Source organism: Siniperca chuatsi, linkage group LG9 (genome assembly GCF_020085105.1).
Source record: "Siniperca chuatsi isolate FFG_IHB_CAS linkage group LG9, ASM2008510v1, whole genome shotgun sequence".
Lineage (NCBI taxonomy): Eukaryota > Metazoa > Chordata > Actinopteri > Centrarchiformes > Sinipercidae > Siniperca > Siniperca chuatsi.
Window position 1 is genome coordinate 17,054,921 of NC_058050.1, and position 21,180 is coordinate 17,076,100.

Consider the following 21,180-nt stretch of genomic DNA (forward strand, 5'->3'; position numbering starts at 1 on the left):
CATCAGCAGCTGGCAGGTGCATGGATTCATGTGGAAATCTATTTCATGCTCATGTTTGGCTTAATAGAAATTTCAAGGCTAAATGTGGTAAAACCGTCTTATCTGTCCAAAATGTCTGAAAAATGAAATTGATTTTTCACCTACTCATCTACAATTTTAGCCAATATAAAGTACCCCTGTATTTCATGTGTACATGTAATTTGGATTGAAGTCACAACATAAAATAAACAGCAAGTGCTGAATTTGTGGCTGAATGGAGCACCTTGAGACAGGCTTATTTTTGGTTGCAGTAGCTCGGAGGCACAAACACATCTTTGGATCATAGTGTGTCCCTGTGTGTGAAAAGAAACCACAAAAAAATCATCTTTGATTCAATCTGACTAAACCCTCTCCTACCACTACTGCAAAGTAAAGTATACCTGTCAGATGTTCAGAAATTTGATTAAAAAAAGCCATGTCCTGGGCAGTTTTAGGAGGAACAGTTCTTGTCAAATATCAAGCCAATGACTCATCATCTCTATTCAGATATGACACCATCATTGATTAACAAATCCTGCCAAATAATGAAATGATATTGTGCTACTTTCATCTTTATTTGAGATGAGGGTTCTAAAGCACCCTTAATGTGCCCACGGCTGCAGATAGCTGGGCTAAAACATGGCTCTGTTTTCATTTTCTCTGCCCCAGATCCGATTCTTCCCCAGCAGGCTGCAAGATAGAGCTCTATCCCCAGGCCTGCTCTGACTTTATGCCGCTCTCCAGATAGGTTGTGCTGTTCCAATAAGCTCAGAAGGGCTAGTTTCAGGGCTGTCAAGCCCTGGAGGACAGGTTGACACACACAAGAAAAACTAGATCAGTGGGCCCCTCGAACAAGACAAAGAAAGGCTCACTGCTCAGCAACATTTACATAAGTATGAAGCTTTATGCCAGAGAAACGAATAACCTGCTATTATGATAACGACCTTTCCAAAAGCTCACAGACACCGGGGCACCTTGAGATTATACTGTAGGGCTGTGTGGATGGCTTGTGACTGGGAAAAATATATCAATTATATCCAGTATTGAATAGAACTGAACCTCAAAAGTTTAGTGTATGTACCATAAAAATGTACCATTGCAATATCACAAGGTGTCAGTTTGATGTCATTGTACAACTTCAAGATTAACAATAAATTTAAGAACAATGTGCTGCAAGTCTTTTTGTACATGACTAATGGGTCTTAGCAAATGAGTTTCTTGTCTTAAGCTGGCATATCTGCAACTTTTGTGAAAGTAGTTTCTCCTTCCACGCAATTTATAGCAAAAATTGTTTTTTTCCCCCATCTCCATTCCTTTTTTTCTGTAAACAGCAGTATAAATAGCTGGTTTAAAACCTTTCAGACAACCACACTTTTATTCTGCGTGCAAGCCGTCATTTTGTTTGTCACAGCACAAGTTGTCATTAAGTATCTCTGAAGACTGCAGGTTTGTTGTGTTGGACAAAATGGATAATCGCTATCTGCCTTGCTTAAGGCGTCACTTCTTTATTTGCGTGTCTCTTTAATTTTTGCCAGCTATTTGAAAATACCACTGTTATTGAAATGTAGCTTTGGCGTTAAGAAGTCCATCATAATTCAGTGGATCTCCTCACAGTAGGCAGGATAAGCAGTGCAAACGTATATATTACATGTGAAAAGAAAAAAAGTTTTGCGTGCATGAATGATAAGTTCTTCAAAGCTGTGAATTTTCCATTTTCCCATCTCTATATTCAGTTTTTCACACTCTTTGCTTTAAACGTTCCTATGAATCAGTTCATTGGCACCTTCAACCTCGTTGCTTTATGTTCTGCATTTATGTTGTGCCTGATTAATGTGCATTTGTGTTTCTGCTTCTAGCGGCCTGCAAAGATCACCGCAAGGCTCTGGAGGTGTCCCAACACTCTGAGGAGATGGGTCTGATTCTCGGGGTGTGTGCTGGAGGTCTGGTAGTCCTCATCCTTCTGCTGGGCGCCGTCATCATCATCATTAAGAAAGGGTAAACGTCTGCTGATAAGTGTTGAGTACAAAACATGCCTCATTATGCACAATCGCTCCACATCTCTCACATAGTTTTTCCCTTTATGTTTTGTTTTGGAACAGTTCAGTAATCAGTTTTTATACTTGCTGAACTTTCTAAAAGGTCATGCTTGTTTAGGGAAGATGCTGCACCAACAGCCAGAGCTGCATTGTTTACCTTCCCTTATGGCGCACCAGAGGGACCAAACAACTCTCATCTGCGGAGCCTATCTGAGTGTGAAGTATTTAATTAGAGGCGGATGCAATTCAATTAGCCACTTAATTACACACACCAAACAGAGGCCTGACCCTTAAATGAGATGGTAATTGGGAGGGAAAAGGTGTGCTTTTAGAAATTATTAGCCAGTGATTCCACAGGTCTATAGTAGATCATCTACACCTCTTGCTCTGCATTTATTTAGCATCAGCTGTAGGCCAGCCTGAGTTTAACTCTCGAATAAGGCTTAACCTTCCTTACATAAATAAGATTTATTGAACTCTAAAGAACCTGCCCTGCCAAATGGGAAGTTACTCAGGGCTCCAGCAATCATTATTAAATGGCTGACACAGCGTCCAGGCTAATACTGAATAATGTTGATTTTGAAAGTCACCACTACTCTGCACATTAGCCCAGGTTCCTCTGCTAAGCCACCATGAAGTTCGCTTTTAGAGAATTGATTGCTAAATTTGCTGTGACAGGAAGCCACGTGGTCTAGTCCTTGAAGTGTAACACTGAGACATATTCAATAGATGGAAACACACGTTTTTTCTGCTTCGCTGTGGTTTGGTCTGTCAGCACCTGCTTGGTACGTTCGCATGCGTCATATAGCCGCCTGCACGGCCGAATCCTTGAGAGGATGGTTCTCATTTTCACTGTAATCAATGCATTCTGTCCTCAGCTGACATTGCTTTCATCTTACATCTCTTCTTTCTTGATTTTTTTTCTCCTTCTCCTGCACTCTTGCCAGAAGGGACTACTACTCTTACTATCCGTAAGTGACTCCACCACTTTGCTTTTCCATCGTGTTGTGATCCATCATATACATGCTTGTGCTCTGGCTGTCAGTCATAAGTTGTAGAGGAAAAGCAAAAAAGCAGTTTTTCTCACTATTTTAACACTTTATCATCCCTTTTCTGTTATCTTCACCACCATATTATTCCTTACTAAACATAACATTTTCTTTTTCTCCTTCTCTCTGTCTCTGTCTATTACAATCTCTCCTGTATTGCAATTCCCCCTCCTTTTTCTTATCCATTAATAGGAAACCAGTGAACATGAATAAGACACCCATTACCTACCGGCAGGAGAAGAACCATATGGGCTCCATGGAGCGCAGTTTCACAGACCAGAGCACCCTACAAGAGGATGAAAGAATGGCCCTTTCCTTCATGGATGCACACACCTGCGGCACACGCAGTAAGACAAATACACTAAGACTCCCACATACAGTACAGTGTACACAAACCCAACAGCTTACCACAACTACACAGTGCAATTTCAAAGTTGACACACATCATCCCTCACTTTGTAATCTTGTTGACCGTCACTCATTCACTCCATAAATGTCTGAATCATTCTGAAAGATAGTTATCATCCTGTGTGAAAAATAGTCTTTGGTACGACTTACCCTCAGCTATTCACTGCCTGTAGCTGATTCACAAAGAATCTCACAAGATTGCAAATAAACGGGAGAATTGCACAAGTGAAGTTACATATTTGAATGAAATGATTTGTGATTCTTGTCAGCACATTTCATCTTGATCTCCTTTCTAATATTGTCAGTCTCACAGAGAGGGAAAGACAGATATGTTTACTCTAAAGTTGGTACAGATCTTTGTCTGCTTCACACGTCATCTGAGACAGAGCTGCTGTCACACATCTTCATAAGATCTATTATGAAGACATCTTTGCAGACAAACCTTATCAAAGTGACGCGCCTGTAACATTTACTGTACTGTATGTGTCAGTATCAGCATGCACAGTGCCGTTATGTGATGTGAACATATTTTGAAAAGTAATACCAGCTTGTGTCATCAAAACTAAACCTGCAAGTGTTACAAAACTTGTTTCATGTTTTTATTATGTAGACATGAAGTCTACATGTCTACATAATTTTTTCAACTGGAGTCGCACTGAAATTGTAAATGTGTCTGTGTCTGGTGCAGGCGACGCTCGTAGTTTAGTGAATGAGGCCAGCAGCCTTCTGGGAGGCTCCCCGAGGCACCAGTGTGGACGTAAAGGCTCCCCCTACCACACAGGGCAGCTCCACCCCGCCGTCCGAGTGGCTGACCTTCTCCAGCACATCAACCAGATGAAGACTGCCGAGGGCTACGGCTTTAAACAGGAATATGAGGTGAAAGGGCGCTATTACACTCCTCTCATACACTCTGACAAAATAAGACAACATAGACAGATATTACTCTTACACTCTGACAACATGAAATTACAAAGTATTGCTGCTGGTGCACCAGTGTCAAGTACTGTGGACAATTATAATAGAGACATTTTAGAACTACATTATTCTAAAGAACGGTGTTATGTAAAATGTCTGCATTTACACTGTGATTGTATTCTTAAATGACTAACCATTGTAAATTTGACAGCATGATTATAATTGGTCCGTTCCTTCCTACTGTGACATACAGTGAGTGAGAGAACTAGAGGCAAGAACACTCAAACTGCAGGGATATACATAATCCAATGTCACAGTTGGAGGCTTTTTCACCTTTACTTTATTTTCATGCTGAAAATGAGAAGGTGGTCTAGTTACCTTCACTTTTATGTAACTTTATTTGTTTCTGTACCGAGGTTGTCAGTGATGTTAAAGCATCTCACTTCCCATGGGAATCTCGAAGAGACGGTGTAGTCCCTCATTCGTCCAGGAGTGTTCTATCGTAGAAAAGGTTTCAGTCGTAGTCATCTGGACACTGTTTTCAGAATCAAGACGTTTCGGCTCCCATCCGGGAGTCATTCTCAATTGTGAGAATGGGAAGAGAAATGTTTCCTGCATCGTGTCTCCCACTTCCTGTGAAGAATGTTTTCTATAGTGTTCTGTGTTGTATTTGTGGAAACACAAGTGTCACGATGAAACTGTTGTGGCAGAAGCACCATAGCGGAGTGGAGCACCTAATAAGTGTTGAAATAAAGTCATTGCTTTTCTCAATGATGCACAAGGTCACCGTCTTCATTGAACGCCTGGTTATTGTATATGAATAATAGGTGCTTCATTGCCACTTATATAGTAGCTAACCTATCTAATCCATGAATGAATGATTTAACTAAAAGTCTGCAGTTCATCCATCCGTCCAACTGTTCCATCAGCTTAACTGGGTTAGGTTCTCAGCAGAAAGCTTCCTCTGCAGGTTTCCTAGGTGCTTCCAGGCCAGCTGGAAGGTATCATCTCTCGAACATGTCCCAGTTCTATCCTGAGGTCTCCTTTCAATCCAGTATGACAGTATACCTGTTAAACGTCTTTACCAGTTGCCAAGAGCTTTCCTCTTAGTATGGAAGAGCAGCGGCACACCACCAAGTTCCCCCAGGTTTGTTGAGCTCTTTGCCCTGCTGAGGCCAGCCACCATGTGGGGGGACAAAAAATATTTTCTTTCAACCTCTTCTATCCATGATCTCATTCTTTCATTTTCTGCTCAGAGCTTGTTGCCATAGGGAAACAGTGCAGATTCTGTGCTCCTGACCACAGCAAAGTGGACCACCTTTAAACCTGTCATAGATAAGTGACATGTCACTGAAAATTGCTAATCCTCTTGGTGGATTTTGAAAAGACAACTTCCAAAATATCTCCTGAGAACTGTGGCGTGAGTGATTGGTCAATTTTATTATCCCCAAAGAAAAACTGCAGTGTAGATGCAAAAAAAGAACAGACACAATACAAACAAGGCACAGACATAGTCCGCACATGACAGTCACCCAATGATGGCGACAGCCCACAGAGTGAGTGTGGAGTGCTGCAAGCCTATACAGTACACTCAGACTCAGAGATATGAGTTGAGCTTCTTCAATTCATTCATGGATTGGATTCTGGCAAAGATACATCTTCTTCTCTCACCAGTTTGTGAAACTACTGGACACATGTCAAGAAACAACAAAGGGGTTGGGGGTGAGCACTAAAAATTTAGTAGTTTGGATATCTTTATTGGCTGTTAGTCAGTTGTAAGAAGTATCATGTTCAATTACTACATGGGGTGGATAACTGCTAGCTTAGAGAGGCCACCTTAGCTGGAGTGGTTCTTACGAGAGTGGTGTGGGAGGCAATCAATCCTCCTCTGACATCATCCGTGTGCCCTCCTCACTACCCACTGAAATTAATTAGCGGGGTTAAGAAGGCATCTGGATCACACTGTTGCTGCACGTATGAATAAATCATCCTCATTTGGGCCCAGAAAAGACCTCTGTCATGACGACAGGCATGATGAGGTTAAACGTCTCTGGAGGTGCTCTAGCTAGTAAGTTCCCTGTCCACTGCTAACAGATTGTAGGGTAGCAAAGTGAGGAAAGGGGAGTCTGGAAGGGTTGAGTGGGAAAGGAAAAAAGATGAAAGGGTACAGAGGGAGAAATGTGAGAAAAGAGAGCTCTTGGCTCCCATGCCCTATAACCTCCAAATAACCTCCTCCCAGTAGCAATGTTAGTATTTACCTCCCTATGCAATATGTAGTGCAACGTAAATGCTCTATAATTCGCGAAGGCAACCATGAGACTGTGATGCATAGGACAATTCTCTTTACTTAGGGGACCACTAGATGTTTAGGGGAACATCCCAGATGTGGTCAGGAGTCCTCACACCATAATGATCCTGCTGATGTTCAGATCCTGGAAATCAGATGTCTTGTCATGTAATGGGTGATTGGTCTAAGTGACTCTGCATTACTATGATTAGCCAGGTCGTTGTCCAGGAACTTACTAGAATTTTTTCTGAATCTGCTTGCACCACCACTGTTATTTGTTGTAAAGCACTTGAGTTTGCTTGACAGATCACTGCTCGTTTAGTTTCTTTTTGCCCCAATGCACCACAAGGTTTTACTCCTGAATTGAACCGTAAGTACGGACATGTTTCTTTGGCAGAACATTGCTTATCACCCTCCAGCTGTTGCAGTGGATGCTATCTCTAGTTTTATGTTTCAGGGCACATAATGAAGGGCCCAGATCTCTGAATACCTCTCCCCAGTGGAAAGATTATGGCTGAGAGTTGAGATCACACCCTGGGGAGAAGTCCATTCCTGTCACCTATGGCATTCGTGGAAAAGAGAAAACATCTTTTGTCTCTGGTTCATGGTTTGCCCCTCTGGAACTCTGCTTGTAGACTCATTAAACTGTCCCTCACGGGCAAAACACACTCCACTCAAAAATCAATACATACCTCTTTGTTTTGTTTTTTTCTCTCTGTACTAGAGTATGTGTTTTGATGGAGTGTCTCTCTCCATTATGAAGGAAAATGATGAGGAGTATCATATTTCACTCCCCTGGCAGGCATAGGTTTTTATTTCCCAGAAGAATACCTATGTTCTGTAAAAACATTGATCAAGAATTTACAGTGAGTTGTAAAGGAGCTTGTATGTGTGGCAGCTGCTGTCACTGCAGTCATATTCCCACTGCAGAAACTTACGAGTAAACAACAGTAGAGCTTTACTGGAGAACTCAAAACTTTCATTTACCACTTTGCGCCTGGAGGCTGAGGTTAGCAAGGATGATGGACTCATTGATTCAAAGTTAAGTTGCAGCAGGGGCTACTGAATTACTGCGCTTATTTTAAAAAACAACACCTACCTTATGCTACCTTTTTGGTAACATGAGTGGGATGCTGAAGGCATATCAAGATGTTAAAATTAAAAAAGTGCTTTAAAAGTGACACTTGACTGTGTCATTTTTTCCTTAATCTTATTTTACTCATTTCATATGATCCTCTTAACCAACCCTACCCACTGATGCCTGCCAATGAGGGTTTCTAATCAATCTTCCACAGGTCTGTGTTGTTTCCCTTCCCTCCCCTTCAATATCCTGCCACTCTCTCACAGTTTTTCTTCTTGTGTTTTTCATCACCCTGCTTCTCTCTCCTCTCTAGAGGGCTTAGCAGAGGAGCAGTGGGAGCAGAGAAACAAAGAGAGCTCAGAGGTCTAGTGTAAAAAAATACAAGGGAGGGAGGAAGAACAAGAAGGAAGAGGTGGACAGGGAGAGAAGTGATGGAGAAAGATAGCAGGACATAAAGAGAATGAGGGATTCAGAGAGAGAGGCAGACCCAGAGAGAGAGAGAGAGAGAGAGAGAGAGAGAGAGAGAGAGAGAGTGCATGGAAAGAGGAGGAAAAAGTGAGGAGGAAGGTGTAATCCCAGGCAGGATTTGGCTGATTCTTGGCTCTCTGTGGGTAGAACTGCGTTGTAATCCCCTGCTCAGCATGCAGACTTGGACAGAGTTTCACCAAATTCCACTAGTGGCTGAAAACCACAGGGGTAGACTGGTATGGATGTGTGTGTGTGTGGGTGGGGTGGGGGGGGGGGTGGGGGTTGTTTGTGGATCTGAAGGGGCTGTTTGCAGGCTTAATTTGGTCCTATAGTGGACGCATAAAAGTGGCTTATGACGACATGTGAGAGTAAGCGCTCGCCAGTGCATCCATGCAGACAGGTGGATGATAGGGAATGAGGAAATGTGTTGCTGAGTATGATGTGTTGTAATATGGTGGAGCAGCCATACACCAAGCAGGTGGTAGACAGTTCCTCTGCCTTCACTCTAATTACCAGTCATCTTTAGTTTAGTATACTGTATACAGAAGCCTTCAGTAAGCTGCAGAACAGTAAACATCATCAATAATTTATACCTCACATAAGAGGCTAGCACTTGTTTTTTGTATTTATTTTCTCGCATGGCACAGACACAGTTTACAATGATATGTTTTACTATTGGAAATTCTTGTAATTGTAATACCTGGGTTTGACAAAAGCAAGCTTCTCATTTCTAGCCAGCAGCCATTGATTTTGCCAGCTGAAATTACAACTGTCATTGGTAGATTTTATCAGCTATGTCTAGCTAGCTAATAAAGCTAACATTAGCTCCAGGATTTGGTTGGAAAAGCATCTCCAGCTGACTTTTTAATGTTTCCAGCTGAATCCTTTTAAAATGAAAACTCTATAAAAGGAGTCTTAAATACTGTAGTCTTAAAACACTGAGGCCATTCTGCCCTGTCTGTTTGGTTGCTGCATGTCCTAGACCAAAAGTCAGCATCCTCATCAGTTGATGATACTTGTAGAAGACAAATAAATAAACAGTATTGTTATTGCAATGCATTGTAGAGCTAGTCCTAGTATTTTAAGTACAATAAGGAAAAATATAACATCACCATCTCCAAATCCGATTAAGACCAGCACAGAGCTGCTAATGTTAGCCTAAACTCTGATAGCATCCCCGACCAGCTTCCACTACTATAGGTAATAAGCTACCTAGCCGGACATGCCGACGATGGCAACTTAGGTTAGAGCAGTCAAACACAATGTTAAATGCATTCCTCACATTTTTGGTTTTGGAAAGGATAAAAAAGACACCACTTTCAAAACTCTTTAAATAACAAGTATTGCTCTTTCTACTGCTCCAGGTACGACACTTCGGCAGGTTAAGAAGGCTTGCTAGGTTGCTAGGCTTTGATTGGATAATAGCTGTTTGGTCAATTTGTGAGTTATGTAACTACCATTACCTCCATGAGCCTCTGCTGTGATCCAATTTTATTCTGGGATTATTTTGATGGATTTACTCCTGATACTCTCATTTTTGGTGTACACAGAATTTTAACCCAGTAGGAATATAGCCACTGGGTTAAAATTTTGACTATAACCCATTGAGTTGAGGCTCTAACAAGAATAGGTGCTACTGGCAGTCCACGATTCACGAGGGCTCTGGGATCAGACAAGGACTATATGATGCTCATGGCACTGTTTTGTTTAATTACATATCATGCATAAACCACCATGGCCATTTCCATGGCCGTGCTGAGAAATGCACTGATAGGCTTTTATCATGCTAACCATGAAACACATTTTTCCGTATCACACATAAAACAAAAGAAAAAATGTGTTAAAGCTTTATAGAAAAGGTTTCAGTCGTAGTCATCTGGACACTGTTTTCAGAATCAAGACGTCTTGATTCTGAAAACAGTGTCCAGATGACTATGACTGAAACCTTTTCTACGATAGAACACTCCTGGACGAATGAGGCACTACACCGTGTTAAAGCTTTGATTAGTATTTATCTAAGATATTTGAATAGTTAGTATAGAAAGGCCATTTTCTTGAAATCTGTGTCTCTTTATCTCTGTAGAGTTTCTTTGATGGCTGGGACTGCACAAAGAAGAAGGACAAAACCAAAGGGAGGCATGACACCTTGTTGGGATGTAAGTCATCAGAACCCATTTTATCCTGTATTAAAAAAAATAACAGAAAATACTGTGGAAAATTTATATTTTAACATTCCTTTGCTCTTTTATTCTTATCTACCCCAGATGACCGCCACAGAGTCAAGCTCCACCCTCTCCTGGGAGACCCCAACTCAGACTACATTAACGCTAACTACATTGATGTAAGTCTAATCCTGTTTTTCTGCCTCTGCTCGACATGGGATACAAATAGTAACTCTCTTTCACACCCTGCAAAGCCGAAGTCCATCTCTCTCATTCCTGTAAGCTCACCAGTCTGCTGGCCCACTTTCACCTGGAGGCTTTCATCCAATCAAACACTCTTCCTATTGGTGTTTTGCCAGATGCCATGGTTGTCAATTGCTACACAGAATCCCTGACCCAGACTAACTCTGCTATCACTTTTATTAAAACAGAACGGAATAAATGCATTTAATGCCTTGCAGAGGAGATGAACCTTTCTGTAGGATGCCACAAATCCTCCTAAATTAAATAGACATGATTGATGTTATTCAATCTCTGGATAGGCTGGGAGGAGATGATCCTTTCCACTGTTCACCTTAGCTGTCTGCCACACATGCAGCGTCACAGTAACATTCTCACTGATCATATGAAATACATGTATATGTTGCTAATGTGTCTCACACAGTGTCATTCATACGTGTTCCCATTCATAAAAGCTAGAGGAGGCTGTGTTTATTCAGAAAGCAGGAGTGCATGTTCAGATGGTAGCAGTGAGGTTATTAACAGAAGAAATCAACCCAGATTTAGAGAAAAACTACAATTTTACTAGCAGATATAGTGTAGATACAAAAACTTGTATTTTGGTTCCCCTGTGAATTTGCTGTCACGGTCCTCAGTCGTTGTTATTCATTTGAGTTATGTCAAGGCCAAGTCTGGCAATCTGATATGATTTCTTTATCTCACAAGATTTATTTTGCCTGCCTCTCTTTGAGACTACTGTAAAGTAAATATGGCACTCTGTGAGAAGTTGAGGCAAGCTGATGTACTCCCACTCCTGTTTGAGGCTGATACGAGGTTGAAAGATCATGTCTCTGTCAAAATTTTTATAAAGAATATATTGGAAAAATAACAGATTTTTATTTTTCAGTGAGAGAAAATTACAAGGTGCATATGTTGACTATGTTGATTTTGGGTGGATTCCTCCTTTAGGCTGAATCGTGTCATCAAAAATGCTTGACACTACACAGCTTTTTTCCTCTCTTTTATTTCTCTGTAGAGAATGGCGAGTGGTGAGATGCTTTTAGAGAGTTCATTACAATGAGAGGGCATTAAAAAACCTGGCCTGCTGTTAGGACTGTAGTTATTGTGAGGGTCTCCATTAGCGTTTAGGGCACAGAGGTGCTGGCATTAGAGGGAAAACACCACTCAGTAGCCATTACAGTGTCAGAGTCAGTGATGTTACTCCCAGACAAGGCCAACCCGGCAAGCTGAATAGCAGCTACTTACCCATAGCGAAGCATATTTTGGACAGCCTGCGATTATTTCGCCAGAGGTTAAATGGAAAAGTTTTTCCTCCCTCTGAAACATCATTGCCCTTTCAAAACAAAGGTGAGAAAGTCCGCGCTCTCCGTTTCCTCTATTTCTGTCACTTAATGCTTACTTACTTACTTACTTACTTTGCTTGGCTGTGGTGTGTGTTGCTTGAAGAGGAGCAGAACTTTGCATATGTTTGACAGCTTTCTGCGCCTGTTGTAAATCTAGAGCAGTCCAGTGCGCCATGGCTGTTGCTAATTTACATTTCGTCTGCTTCTAAAGAGTAACAAAGTCTTACTGACAGGTGTAGCATGGGCACGCAATCAAAAACAAACACGCTCATAGACACACACACACACAGTCATACTGTTAATCATTTGTGTCTAAATGCTCCCAATGTAAAAATAATAGTGTACATGAACACAACTTTTACTGAGATTAGAGATTTATGCATACATTTTTTTAACTTGCTTTTCTCACTGTTTTGCAAGTGGGCGGGGCTCAGTTGGAAAAAGGTGATGTCACGTATTTCAGTGCACCGCTCAGAGTTTAGCAGCATATAAATAAGCATCTGATAACAGTTGGTGGGTTGTGTGTTTATGTTGCCAAGTTATTATCAATCAGATCTGATCAATTCTGTGCCCACACAGTCTTGATGAAGCATTAATAAATGATATATTTTCCCATTAACTTTGATTATTGCTTAGTTAGTCATGAATATTTAATATTATTTAGAAATATTTAAAGGGTGGTGGAGTAAAGAGTACCTACTTGCATTACATTGTTATTTTTTTTAAAAATAAGTTTGTGTTACCCAGTTCACAAACAAGTCCTGGTTATACACCGTGTCCATCCTTTGCTGTTGCATTGCAGCATGCAATGAAATTAGCAAAGACTACTGCTATATTTTTAAAACAGTGAGCCAGCCTCATTTTCCAATTAGCAACATAATGTATGTGTGAGACACAGCAGGATTTCGCTCGTCTACTTTCTCTAAATAGAAAATCCCTAAGGCAAATTTAACAGTAAAGAAAACTAGTCATTTTCATTTGAAAAAAAGGAACCAGTAGATTAGAGTAAGTGAAAAATGGCCTTAGGTCATACATTCCTACAAAAAATGAAATTAAAGCACAGTCCTGCTGTACTTACATAAACACACATGCACACACACACACACACACACACACACACACCTCTCTCCACCTGTCTGTAAACATAACTCCTACTTACTACTTACCAAAAGCTTCTTTCATTAACTAGCCTATATGTCTTCTTTTTCTACTCCCCTCCTCTCTTCCTCGACCTTGGACCCTGTAGATTCGGATTAACAGGGAAGTAAGTACTTCACTGCTCGTTCTTCTGCCTGCCATCGCTCTATTTTTGCTCTTTTTCCCCTCTTCTCACTTCCCTCTTCTCTTTCCACTGTCCTCTCTCCACAAATGCTCAAAGGTCAGTGTGTTTCAGGTTTCTGCACATTTGACCAAACAAAAAACCAAACAAAAATAACATGCCCTTTTAACTAATGATTTAAAATGAACACAAAGAGATGTGTCCTCTCCGGATAGAGGACCTTGCTGTCTTTGTTAGTTCTCATAAGTGGCCAAGATTCAGGAAGTTTAGTTGCTATGGCGACCGTCTTAAGTGGAGGAGTGGTAGCATTCATGCTGATAGTGTTTGGCCAGGGCTAGAGGAATTGTGTATAGCAGGCCACACGCATTTCAGACATGTCCCTGTTTATCTGACTGGATGCAATTCAGTTTAGCAATCCATCAGCAATGTGGACAGACTCAACATATTTGGAAGATGCCCTCTGCAAAAAGATAAAAACTGTTATCAGCATGGATTGCCCCATAATATTGATTTGATGAGAGCCCGGTGGGCTTGGGAGTTTATTCAGATTATTCCTGACCTGCCTTCTCCACTCCACAGAGGCATGTAAGGTAATTGGGGCATCAATTATCCTTCCAGCTGCTCCTCTCAAAATCACAACAAACAGTGAACCACAACATCCATGTGGTTTTCTGGGTGATGTTTTCACAGAGCTGTGTCTTGGAGACAGGTGTCTCCTTTACCTTGAAAGGTTAGATAAACAGCACGTCTTTTCAGGAGGTCTTCCTTTGAACAGTTTGCTTGTCCTTAAAGTGTTCATGCTTCAAAGTCCCTCAGGTGGTCTTTTGTCGTGTTTATCCCCTCAAGGCTGTAGAGGTGTCATCTCATCGTTCATTCATATTCACCCCATACTCACCATAAGAAGTCTACATCTACATCAAAGGCTGTCTCGTCCTTTGATATGAAGGATCTCAGAATACTTCACTGTATATGTCAGATTTTTCAGATTTTTTTATATCATGCATTTATGTGAAACCTGTGTAAGATATTCTCCCACTCATTTGACAATAGTGGAAGAATTCACGGACAACGTTTTCTGGAAGAAAAAAATGTGGTTTTGGTTTGTGAATTCATCATCCCAGATATAGTACATATTGCATCTATAATGACAATTAATTTGTTTTTATGGGACAGCACTCTGTCAAACTGTCACAAGGATTCAGTCATTGTTCAGTCAGCTAGTCTGACGCTCTGTAGGAATCACTTTTTCAGAGATTTATCAGCAGTTTGTCAAGATGCAGTATTTACCATGTGTTGCCTCAACTGCTCCAAACTCTCTGTGGAGGCTCTGAGGGCAAAGAGGTGGTCTGGAGTCAGCAATAGGTCAGATAGCGCTGGAAAATTATACAGGGAATGTGTTTCACAGAGTGGGTTAGTAGGAGTGCAGAATGCAGAGAAGAAGGGTGAGACAGAGAGACACCCTCCCATACAGCTGTGCCTGAGGCGCAGATGGCTTACTCAGCATGTCATCCCTCTTCTTTCTTTCAGGGCTACCATCGATCCAACCACTTCATCGCCACTCAGGGTGAGTATCCCAGCAAGGCTATAGTGTGTGTTTATGTATGTATGTGTGTGCGTGTGCGTGCAGGACCTTTTGTCGCGGTGTAATAAATTAAAGATGATCCAGCCAATGAGCCCACTCATGCCCAGTCCCTTGCCAAAACCATCTCTCTGGCAAATCCAAAGGTGATAGTGTGACTACCAACCCATGAAGGCTGTGTTAGTGATGTCACTGAATTAATTATTAGAGGAGGTGAATAATTAAGCACATTAATTATAGCTTCTCCATCTCCGTGACATGTGGAGCAGTGTGTTCATTGTTGGATAGAGAACCTTTAGTTCACCCTCTGTTGCTCAAACACAAAGTCGCTTCTGATGGACAGTCGGACTCTGCGTGTGTGTGTTTGTGTGTGTGAGCATTGAAAATTTCCCTCCGCTGTTTCTAAACCCCAAGGAGTGTCAGTTTCCAGGGAGCTCCCATCACAAAGTCACTCAAGGTCTGCTCATCCGCTTATCTTGCACCAGCACCTCCTCTTCCCCCTGTTAGAGAGACAGAGAGATGAAACTTGCAAGAAAGACAAAAAAGATGCCAGGAGTGTTTTTGTCTCTCTGAGCGTTTCTTTCCTACGTGATCCTCGTTTTAAAGTTGCATGTCGCTTCCTAAACGTCTCCTCCTCAGATGACAATGAGTGACTGATGGCCCTGTGGGCTTTCATCATCAGCCACTGTTGTTATTTTGTCACCTATCGCCCCTTCCCTTCTGCCTGGAATTCCCAATAACTTTATTGACGGCACAATCTAGAAAGATTAGTACCCTGCCGTCTTAGGAAGGACACTTAGGTCGCAATAATACAAGATTTCACAACAGCAAGAACTCCCTTATCGAGAGAGCAGGCTTTGATGCTGCCGTTTTTGTCTCTTTCTCTGTTATTTCCTCCCTCTTTCCACTAGGACCCAAGCAGGAGACTCTGTATGATTTTTGGAGGATGGTGTGGCAGGAAAATTGTTTCAGCATCGTCATGATCACTAAACTGGTGGAGGTTGGCAGGGTAAGTGATGTACCATCCCCCATTCTGTGCAAAGGTACAGTAATAAAATCCACATACAAGCACCCTTTTTGAATAGACTAAACCTTTGAGCTATAACATGTTAATTTGTGAGCTTTAGAGGTGCTGGAAGGTGGATTTTGTTACCTTTGGACAGAGCCAGGCTAGCTGCCTCCCTCTGTTTCCTAAAATAATCTAAGCTAACTACCTGCTGGTTGTAGCTTCATATTTACCATACAGACATGAGAGTAGACTGTAATACTGTAATTTTCCACCTCACATAAATACCCTGTAGTATATAAATTCTGCTCTGTGCACGCCATCCTTTTCAGTCTAGGCAAGAGAAACATATTACCTCAGTGGATGGTTCAAATGACACCATTTTTCTAGCAGTAGCCCTATATCCAAGTTGGTTCTCCATCCTAACCATTCTGCGAAAAGTCAACAAATGAGGACTGGTCTGTGTGGCTGAATCCAAATAACACATCCATTAAATAAAAAAATTACCTCCTTTGTGCCTGGCGTTGGTGAAAAAGATTGCTGCCCTCCTGTTCATTATGCTTCCCACCATTATGTGATTATTGTGCTTTTTCTTTTCTTTGCCCTCCGAGATGAAATATCTGCAGAGGAACAGGTTGTTTTTGTTCTTCCACAGCATTTTAAGTGTAACCTCTGTACCTTTTTTAACTTATTACATTTCACCCCAATATTTATCTGTTCTAGTTGAACCAACTAATGAAATACTTAATATTTTTATTATAATCAATGAATTATATGTCATTATTAATGATTAATTATGGCAGATCATATTTTCTATCTTTTGCGGTCAAACTATTTGTTAAAATGAATCTTGTGAGATGTTCTTTTATTACAATATCTTATCATGCTTTGACTCTGAATCTAATGCATACATTTCAAATATGATGGAAAGGACTTTCCAAGAAATCCAAAAATGGCCTAAGGAAGGGTGCAAGGCTAATATTTTAATTCATCCAATAAACCCTAACTTAAACCTGCAATCCGTTACTCTCTGCATGTTCATTTTTATTTTTTAAATTTTTTTATAAATATTTTTGGGGCATTTTTTCACCTTTATTGTACAGAGTGAGGTGAAGACGCAGACAGGAAATGGGGGGAGAGTGAGGGGCATGACATGCAACAAAGGTTGTTCAACAGTTTTACCTTGTAGTTGGGTGGTTGGATTGATGGTAAGATAATGCTTTTTACTTAAGTCAATAGGAATGCAGTGACCTAAAACATCCCAACAGCATTGTTCAATAGCAGAGAATGAACTTGCAGCACATTTCATAGAAGTAATTCATCTGGTCTCTTCCCTTAGATATATAGAAATGTATAAGGTATCCTTGTCAAAGAGAGGGGGAGATTTTGAGAAATTGCTCCTTAAGAGGGAGGCGTTCTGGAAATCTCAATTGGGCGCTTTATGTCTGAGAGGGTGAGAATGAGGAACTAGACTTAAAGTCCACTGGATCATATTGTCTCTCAAAGAACATAATTCTTTTTGAGAAAAATAGGAAATTTTGTTAAAGGATGGATGATTTAAGGTCAGCCGTATTGAGTATTTTTTAAAGTTAGGCTTATCCTTAATATCAGGAGATTTGAGAACACTGTCTTGAAAAAGGAGGTTGAAACTAGAGAATTTTTCTGCTTTGTATGGAAGGGAAAAAAAGAGATTCAACCTTCACAACACACACACAAACAGATGAATTCATCTTACACCTTCTGCAGTTTTCCAGCTTCATTTTCCAGGAATTTCAACAAACTTTTTAACTTTGTTGCTTCACTATTTTTAAACAGGTGAAATGCTGTAAATACTGGCCTGATGACAGTGAGATGTATGGTGACATCAAAATCACTCTGCTTAAGACAGAGACGCTGGCTGAATACACAGTTCGGACCTTTGCCTTGGAGAGGGTAAGTCTCAGATTTACATTTTGCCTACCGTCTTTTGCATTTATTAATAATGGTTGTAATATTCTTAAGATTAGAAGTAGAACATTAATAGAGGGTATTAGATACTTGACAGGACTTACAGCTGATGGGTATGAGGCCTACATGTTAAATTGAAAGGAATTAACGCCAGTATCTATGTGAACTCCCCTGCCGTCTTTCCAACATAGCTGTAACAGTGTTGTGCCCCTGATGGCCTCCGTCCTGTCAATCTCCCGGGGGGATCTCTCATTGGAAGGGTTCAGAGCGACGCTGCAGTGACAGTGGCACAAACACAGCATTATCATCACAGTGTCACATTCGCTCTCCATGGGCACACGCTGCTGCTTATTCAAATCTTCACGAATTTAGGAGCTGGTGACAGCTTGTTTTTCAGCTCTTTTCCTTTCTTTTTTTGGATTTCTGTCTCCAACAAATCTTTGCTTTGCGTCGCTTTACTTTGTCGTCTCTGTACAGAGGAAGAAATTGCTGTGTGACCGCAGCCTCCCAGTAGAGAGGAGAAACCTCCCAGCCCTCCCTGAGAGCCTCAGTAATTCCTTTCTGCGTGTCTGTCACACTGCAGCTGCTGCTAGCATGTGATGCCCAGAGGCCTAACTGTCCTAGAAGACCTAACACCCCACGTAAATAATGTCCTGGTTGTCCTCACACTGAACCGAAAAATCTGTCACATCTTTCACGGAGGGGGAATGTCTCTGAATTGATGGGAGCACGTCTTAGATGAAAAAAAGGGCCTGTAGGCTAGCATGGTTGAGCCTTATAAATGTAGTGTTTTACATGTACTGCTAATGTGTACTGTGTGTCTGTTGACAGAGAGGATACTCAACCAAGCACGAAGTGCGTCAGTTCCACTTCACGTCCTGGCCTGAGCACGGGGTGCCCTATCACGCCACCGGACTGTTGGCCTTTATACGAAGAGTGAAAGCCTCTACACCTCCTGACGCTGGCCCTGTGGTGGTCCACTGCAGGTAATGCTGCAACCTGTATGTTATTCAATCAAACCAACAGTAACTTTTATTGTGAATATGGGTGTATTTCTCAGAGTATGACAAGTAATATATTAGAGAGACTCAGGACCGCTACGATGTGCAAAGGGAGGGCGTTAGCCATGTTAGCTAGGCTACTTGTCCTGTACAAAAAAAAGGAACACAAACTTGTTCTTTTACTGCTATGTTTTTTATACACACACACACACACACACACACACACACACACATATATATATATATATATATATATATATATATATATATATATCTTCTCCTCTCTGTGATTCATATGTCCACCCTTATTCTGTTTATTCAGATTTTGAAAATCACATGTAATGATCCCTTCAATTTATAAAGTACTGTGTTACAGTTTTACTATCACAGAATTTTCTGAATTTTCTCTTGCTGGTGGCCTAGCAAAGCTTCCATTAACTCAGAATTCAAAATGCCTCACGGGAGTTTCAGTTAAAGCAGACACAGCCAAAACATGATGCAGTAAAAATGAACAAACAAAATGTTCAATAATTTCATGCCAGAGTGTAACCCTATTTGAACACACAGCTTATAAGTTAATATTGTAATAATACCTAGCATAGTGGCAGTAAGCACAATGTAGAGTAGCTTGCTACTTGCCTTGTACGTTGTAGCGGTCCTCAAGACTCTCCCCTTCTCTTTTAAATCATGTAGTGCTAATAACTTGTGCTCCTGTGCAAACTGTATCCTGAAAAATGGCAACAACATTTTCCTAACTCGAAAGTTAGACTTTAAGTACATGATTCCTCATGAAAGATGTCCTTTGTGTGCCAGTGTGGGGGCAGGCCGCACCGGCTGCTACATCGTGCTGGATGTCATGTTGGACATGGCGGAGTGTGAAGGCGTGGTGGATATCTACAACTGTGTCAAAACCCTCTGCTCTCGACGCATCAACATGATCCAGACAGAGGTTAGGTCAACTGCACAGTCAGGATACCACTTCACATTCAAACTAAGTCAAATATGTAATATTTGTCTTGCATATATTCAGGAGGTTACATTACTGGCCATAATAGAGTAACCTCTCTCCATTGGAAAACTTCTGGAGAGTCAGGTTTTTAAACATTTGTTTTTCCCTCCTGTTGTTTGGAAAATCAAAGAGCAAGGGGGGTGTATTATCATACTCCCCCTCTGGGACTTATGTAAAGGTCATTGCAATAGTTTTAGAGAAAAGACTCACATTGTCTCTCAGTGTGCTGCGTAGGCACGTGCTGTTCTTTAGATGTGCAGATAATTTGCATATTCACCCCTTATTATGTAAATCCAACATTGACTTGGCTGTTTATTACATTTGTAGTTATTTGCAGGGGTGCTCTAATTAAATGCACACCGCATGTGTTTGTTTACTTAGAAATATTTATTTATTCTCCAACAGCTTTGATACACCACCCACACATGTGCACGTACACAGGACTTAATTATATTATCTGTTGTCCTTCCAGGAGCAGTATATCTTTATCCACGATGCCATTCTGGAGGCCTGTCTATGTGGAGAGACGGCCATCTTGGTGAACGAGTTTGCGGTCACTTACAAAGAGATGCTGCGAGTGGATTCGCAGAGTAATAACTCTCAGCTACGGGAGGAGTTTCAGGTCAGACTTTTGCTTGACGGCAACATCATGATCAATTTCTAAGCACAGTTTTATTTTGTTAAAATATGCGGCCATTAAAACATGCAAACACGTATTCTGTATTACACAGCCCACACACTGTAATTTGCATTTATAATGCAATTTATTAGATATCATCAACAAAAATTTTTTATTTACCTTAATGGAACCTACTAACACTTCAAGTGCTACAATTATTTTTAGTAACAACGATATAATACTAATACTACCACTCCTACTACTACAACATGCACTAGTACTACTACTGATACTACTACAGTATTACTAAAAATAGCACAAATAAACAACAAGACAATAAACAAATAGAATTCCATCCCTTTTTGCATGTACCTACACTATGTTTACTAGTACTACTACTACTTTTACTACTACTACCACTTATAATAATAATACAGTAGTAATATTAATGGATGTTGATGTTTGAAAGCTGATGGTTGGCATATAAAGTTGATAGGGGAAACAGTCACACCTAGAGGCAACCATATTGATGATCCATTGTATACATTTTGAAGAGTATTATATTTGCATGTCTGTATTGCATAGATTCTGTTGTGTATTGTACATTTGCTCATTTATGTTAAAACAGTCTGTTTGGTATTCAGACAGTTACATAAACAATAGTCAATGACTACATCTCCTCTGTTGTGGAAATGATGTACCTCACAGCACATTTTGAAATCAACAGAGTGCC

The 21,180-nt window shown here is 40.9% G+C and overlaps 1 protein-coding gene across 8 annotated transcripts in view; it reads left to right on the top strand.

Moving 5' to 3' along the window:
• ptprub (protein tyrosine phosphatase receptor type Ub) overlaps positions 1-21,180 on the top strand; it is a 151,538-nt gene that overhangs the window by 119,435 nt on the left and 10,923 nt on the right. For 3 of the 8 annotated variants that reach the window (XM_044207849.1, XM_044207855.1, XM_044207851.1), the window contains 13 exons: positions 1,875-2,013; positions 3,002-3,025; positions 3,296-3,450; positions 4,200-4,387; positions 10,346-10,418; positions 10,527-10,603; positions 13,254-13,271; positions 14,814-14,850; positions 15,777-15,874; positions 17,687-17,803; positions 18,650-18,804; positions 19,633-19,768; positions 20,301-20,450. In XM_044207849.1, the coding sequence (XP_044063784.1) occupies positions 1,875-2,013; positions 3,002-3,025; positions 3,296-3,450; positions 4,200-4,387; positions 10,346-10,418; positions 10,527-10,603; positions 13,254-13,271; positions 14,814-14,850; positions 15,777-15,874; positions 17,687-17,803; positions 18,650-18,804; positions 19,633-19,768; positions 20,301-20,450 (1,367 nt within the window). The remainder of the gene's footprint in view (positions 1-1,874; positions 2,014-3,001; positions 3,026-3,295; positions 3,451-4,199; positions 4,388-10,345; positions 10,419-10,526; positions 10,604-13,253; positions 13,272-14,813; positions 14,851-15,776; positions 15,875-17,686; positions 17,804-18,649; positions 18,805-19,632; positions 19,769-20,300; positions 20,451-21,180) is intronic. The other 5 variants (XM_044207848.1, XM_044207852.1, XM_044207850.1 and 2 more) reach the window with 3 other exon arrangements.